We start from the raw sequence: 6,132 nt of genomic DNA on the forward strand, positions 1-6,132 counted from the left end.
GTGGGGGGAAATAAACAACTAAAAAAATTAACATACAAAATAAGAAAATAAAAAATGTTAAGTTATACAAAGTGGGAAGCGGAACGGCGCTAGCGCGGTCGTAGCGCGATACGAGCACGGCCGCGCTAGTGAAATAGTGTACTTGGCCATATGCGCGACCCTAGCGCGACTGCACTCCTGGGCAAAAGTTTGAGGTAGAATACTTGGCCTTTTGCGCGGCCACTAGCGCGGGCGCGCTCCTGAGCGACAAGCTGAGGCAGAATGTTTGGCCATTTGTGCGGCCACTAGCGTGGGCGCGCTCCTAGGCCTAAAAATTTTTCCACTTTTTAACCTTTTCCTTCAGTGTTTGATGGACTTAACAGTCGCCCATGCTCACTTGCACTGGTTAGTACTTACCAAAATCGAAACTAACAAATACCAACTATACTAAAGTCACTACGCATTGGGTTGCCTCCCAACCAGCGCCTTAGTTAATGTCGTGGCACGACAGTTACAACAAGTCAATGGGTTGCCTCCCATGAAGATCCTGATTTAACGTCGTGGCACGACGCAGATGAGCGCATTTAAGGCTCGCTCGACCTCTGAGGTTCAGTCAGATGGATCACTAACACTTTCTTGGGTTCATCCATGCCCACATATGGTTTCAATCTTTGCCCATTGACTCTAAATGTATGGGAATCTTTTGCTGAGCCAATCTCTATGGCACCTGAACAGAGCACTTCGACCACCCGAAATGGTCCAGACCATCGTGACTTGAGTTTACCTGGAAATAGCCTTAATCTTGAGTTATAAAGCAACACTATGTCTCCGGGATTAAAATTTTGCTCAACAATGTTCTTATCGTGCAACCTCTTCATTCTCTCCTTGTACAACCTCGTGCTCTCGAAAGCAAGAAATCGGAACTCGTCTAGCTCATGCAATTCTGTGACTCTATTTGTTCCCGCAGCCTCAATATCCAGATTTAGCTATTTCATTGCCCACCAAGCTCTATGTTCTAGTTCTACTGGCAAGTGACAGGCCTTCCCGAACACCAACTTGTATGGTGACATACCAATTGGTGTTTTGAAAGCAGTTCTGTAGGCCCAGAGTGCATCATCTAGCTTTTTCGCCTAATCAGTTCTTGTGGCGTTCACCGTCTTGGTTATCACACTCTTTATTTCTCTATTCGACACTTTGACCTATCCACTGGTCTGAGGATGATATGGGGTTGCCACCTTGTGGCGCACATCATACTTTGGTAGCAATTTCTCGAAGGCTCGATTGCAGAAGTGAGTGCCTCCGTCACTGATAATAGCTCTCGGGGTCCCGAAATGGGTGAATATATTCTTCTTCAAAAACCCCACCACCACTCTTGCATCATTGGTGGGGAGTGTTGCAGCTTCCACCCATTTGGACACGTAATCTACAGCAACAAGTATGTACTTATTGCCAAATGAGCTGACAAAGGAGCCCATGAAGTCTATCCCCCATACATCGAATACTTCAACCTCTTGAATGGGGGTTCATGGGCATCTCATGACGACGGGAAATGTTCTCGGTTCGCTAACATTCATCACAGCCCTTCACCCATTGATGTGCATCCTTAAACACTGTTGGCCAGTAGAACCCAGCTTCTAAAGCTTTTGCTGCCATCTTGACTCCTCCAAAATGTCCGCCATATGCCGATGCGGGACATGCCTGCAAAATAGAAAATTGTTCTATCTCGGGGGACACACCTCTGGATCATATTGTCAATACAAATTCTAAACAAATAAGGTTCATCCCAGTAATACATGCGGTAGTCACGGTAACACTTTTTCTTTTGCACAGAGGAAAGGTCATAGGGAACTATACCGCTTGTTAGGTAATTTGCAAAGTTTGTATACCATGGTACTTCCTCAAGGCTTGTGGTGAGTAGATGCTCATCTGGAAAGGTTTCCAGAATATCGTCTGTCTCAACTGAGTGTTCAGCTCCTTCAAGTCGCGATAGATGATCAGCAACCTGGTTTTCCGTGCCCTTACGATCATGAATCTCCAGGTTGAACTCTTGCAGTAGCAGCACCCAACGAATCAGGCGCGGTTTGGACTCCTTCTTTTCAATCAAGTACCTGAGAGCAGCATGATCAGTATATACAATTACCTTAGAGCCAATCAGGTATGATCTGAACTTGTCGAATGCGAACACCACGGCTAGCATCTCCTTTTTCAGTCACAATGTAGTTCAGTTGGGCGCCACTCAACGTTCTATTGGTGTAGTAAATTGGGTGCATTATCTTATCTTTTCGCTGTCCTAGCACTTCCCCCACTGCATAATCACTGGCGTCACACATGATTTCGAATGGTCGCTCCCAGTCGGGGGGCAACAATGATGGGTGTTGTGCCTCTTTTTCAACTCCTTGAATGCTAACCTACAATCGTCAGAAAACATGAAAGAGTGATCGTTTTCTAACAACTTACAGATAGGGTTGGCAATTTTTGAGAAATCTTTGATGAATCTCCAGTAGAAACCGGCATGCCCGAGGAAGCTCCTGATTGCCTTGACTGATGTGGGGAGTGGTAGCTTTGCTATCACATCAACTTTAGCATGATCCACCTCGATTCCCTTGCTTGATACCCGGTGTCCCAAGACTATACCCTCTTGTACCATGAAATGACACTTTTCCCAGTTAAGTACAAGGTTAGTCTCGATACATCTTTTCAACACTCAGGTCAGGTTTGTAAGACACTCATCAAATGAGTTTCCTACCACTGAGAAATCGTCCATGAACACCTCCATTATGTCTTCGACCATATCGGTGAATATGGCCATCATGCACCTTTGGAATGTGGCGGATGCATTGCATAGGCCAAAATGCATCCTCCGGAAGGCATAAATCCCATAAGGACATGTGAATAAGGTCTTCTCTCTGTCCTCTGGTGCAATGCAGATTTGGTTGTACCCTGAGTACCCATCCAGAAAACAGAAGTGGGACCTCCCTGCCAGTCTGTCAAGCATCTGATCAATAAAGGAAAGTGGGAAGTGGTCTTTCCGGGTGGCCAGATTCAATTTCCTATAGTCCATACAAATTCTCCAGCCGGTGACGGTTCTTGTAGAGATCAGCTCATTGTTATCATTTTTTACCACCGTCATACCACCCTTCTTAGGAACACATTGCACTGGGCTAACTCAGTTGCTATCAGAGATGGGGAAAATGATTCCCGCATCCAACCACTTAATGACCTCATTCTTCACCACTTCCTTCATGTTGGGGTTCAGCCTCCTTTGGTGATCCCTGGAAGGTTTGTGCCCCTCTTCCAGCAGAATTTTATGCATACAGTATGCCGAGCTGATCCCCTTAATGTCTGCCACAGTCCACCCGATGGTCGTCTTGCACTCCGTGAGTACCTGCAAAAGCTGTTGTGCCTGCACATCTAACAAACTAGATGAGATAATAACAAGTAATGTGGAGTTAGGTCCTAGGAACGCATACCTGAGATGGGCGGGCAGTGGCTTCAACTCCAGCTTTGGTGGTTTTTCTATGGATGGCTTGGCTAGAGGAGTTTCTCTGTTTTCTAAGTGCAGGGGCTCGAATTCAAGTGTTCTCTCCCAAAACCCCCTGCCCTCTAGAGCCAGCACCCATACTGCCAATTCTTCCCTATTCACCTCATCTAAATTCACAAGACATGCAGCAAGAGGATCCTCAATAGTCAATGTCTCATCATCCTCTTCCATGATTATATCCACGACATCAATAAGAGAACAATTGGCGAATTCACTTGGTCGCCTCATAGATTTTTGCACGTTGAATGTTATCTCCTCATCGTTCAACCTCATCTTGAGCTCCCTAGTTTCAAAATCAATGAGGGCTCACCATGTGGCTAAGAACGGCCTTCCCAAATATATGGGAATTTCTTCATCCACTCTACAATCCAGAATCACAAAATCTGCAGGGAACACAAATTTCCCTACCTGTACTAACACGTCATCCAAAATACCTGAGGGTCATTTCACAGTTCTGTCAGCCAGCTGTAACAACATAGACGTGAGTCTAGCTCTTCCAATCCCCAACCTCTTATAGATCACCAGGGGCATAAGATTTATGCTAGCCCCCAAATCACAGAGTGCCTTGGCAAAGGCAAAGTTACCAATAGTGCAGGAAATTGTGAAACTCCCTGGATCAAACAACTTCTCAGCAACTGGTCTAGTCACCACAACACTGCAGGTCTGAGTTAGAGTCACTGTGGCCAAATCTTGGAAGTCGAATTTTCGGGACATCAAGTCCTTCATCATTTTTGCATAACCAAGCATCTCCTTCAAAGCATCAATCAATGGAATATTTACCTGGATTTGTTTCAACATCTCCAAGAATTTCTTGTATTGTTCCTCTTTCTGATATTTGGCCAGCCTCTGTGGGAATGGTGCTGGATGTCTCTTCTTCCCAATGATTTGGGTTTTCTCTTTGTCAGACACCACCTCAACTACTGGTTCCTGGGTTGTCTCAGCATCTTCCTCAGCCTCAATCTGTGTGTTGGTTTCTTCTTGGACAGGTTGTACTGTCACCTCTGTCAGTTTTGCTGAATCATCTAGCTCAATGGGCACTGGTACAAGTGTCTCAGCCTGTCTGCTTTCTCGAGCCCTCTCTTGCTCCAAGTCTAAGTCTCTGCCATTACATAGACTCACTGCCATCAGTTGCTTCGGGCCTTGATCTTTTGGATTTACCTGAGTGTCTGCAGGCAATGTCCCATGAGGACGATTATTTAAAGACATCGATATCTGGCCTATTTGCACTTCAATATTCTTTATGGCTGACTCATGTGCATCTACTCTTTCACTTATTTTCGCATTTGACCCAATAACCTGTTGCATCATTGCCTCAAGTCTAGCAAACCCATCTTCCTGTCTCCCACCATGTTGCTGCTGAAGAGGATGATAACCCTGCTACTAATTTTGGTTGTTGTATCCCTGTGGCCTTTGGTAGGGCGCCACATTATTGTGAGGTCGCATGGATCCCATATTTCCATTATTATGTTGTGGCTGGATTAGCCTGTATGACTGATTCTGTTGGCCCCAATTCTGACCACCCTGTCTCTGGCCCCCATAATTAGACACATAATTCATGTTCTCAAGGTAATGATGATGATCATTTTTCGCATTCCACTGGCTACCAATTGGCTGACTAATGCAAGATGTGCATAAGCCTCCATTGGTTGTATCTACAATGTGCACCTGCTACTTCTGCCCTGACTCTTCCACCGTTTTGGCGAGTATACTCATTTGTGTCATTAAGGTGACCATATTTTTAGCAAGGGTGTTGGCTGGATCTAAGGGCACTGAGTGAACTACTGGAGTGATAGGTGCATTCTTGGTTGTCCACCCTGAATTCTGTGCATCTTGTCAAGCAGGATCTGGCTTTCTCTCCATGTTTTGCTCAAGAATGCTCCACTAGCTGAAGGGTCTGGAATACCATGGTGTGGACATATAACCAATATCCATTTGAATCGTTCCCATATTTCTTGCAATGTTTCCATTGGTTTCTGTCTGAAGCTCAAAATTTCATCAATTTGCTGAGTAGTCTTGTTAGGTGTATGAAACTTATTCACAAATTGCTTTAGTAACTCCTCCCAAGTCGTGATGGAATTAATAGGGAGTGAATTTTAGCCAAGTCTGGGCAGCTCCTGTCACTGAAAATGGAAACAACAACAGCTTTATTGCTTCCTAAGTTACATTGGGTTACCTTTGAGTTTTGCAGATTGACAGAAAATTCTTCAAGTGCTGTTGATGATCTTCAATGTACGACCCCGAAAATAGTCCCTTGTTTTGCAACAAGTGCAGCATGTTATTTTTTATTTGAAAAGATTCAGCATGTATCTGCGGACTAATATCGTTGTGGCCAAATTCTCTGTTGTGGATTGCGCCCAGTCATAAAGAGGAGCCTCTGGCACAAGAGGCGCCACTACCTGCGCAGCTGGGTCTACCACGTTATCCCCGTTGTTGTCTCTGTTGTTTACCTGGTCTGCCATGTCTGGTTCAGGTTGTTCAGTTGATTGTTGTTGTTTGTTTTTCAGGTTGGCCCGATTTAAGGCCTTGAAAACTTTCTCGAGATCTGATAATGCTTCAAACACTTAACCAGTTCTCGATGAGTTTCTAGGCATGCACCTGTACAACCAAGTTAA

General features: G+C 45.0%; 1 protein-coding gene across 1 annotated transcript; it reads right to left on the reverse strand.

Annotated features, from left to right (window-relative positions):
* Positions 1-563: 563 nt before the first annotated feature.
* On the reverse strand, positions 564-3,109 carry LOC138870725 (uncharacterized). Its single transcript, XM_070148559.1, has 6 exons — positions 2,726-3,109; positions 2,221-2,387; positions 1,773-2,087; positions 1,548-1,717; positions 1,215-1,402; positions 564-965 (listed from the first exon to the last, which is right to left on the reverse strand). Exons 1-6 carry the CDS (start codon positions 3,107-3,109, stop codon positions 564-566), a joined length of 1,626 nt encoding a protein of 541 aa, XP_070004660.1.
* Positions 3,110-6,132: the final 3,023 nt, after the last annotated feature.

Source organism: Nicotiana sylvestris, chromosome 6 (assembly GCF_000393655.2).
Source record: "Nicotiana sylvestris chromosome 6, ASM39365v2, whole genome shotgun sequence".
NCBI lineage: Eukaryota > Viridiplantae > Streptophyta > Magnoliopsida > Solanales > Solanaceae > Nicotiana > Nicotiana sylvestris.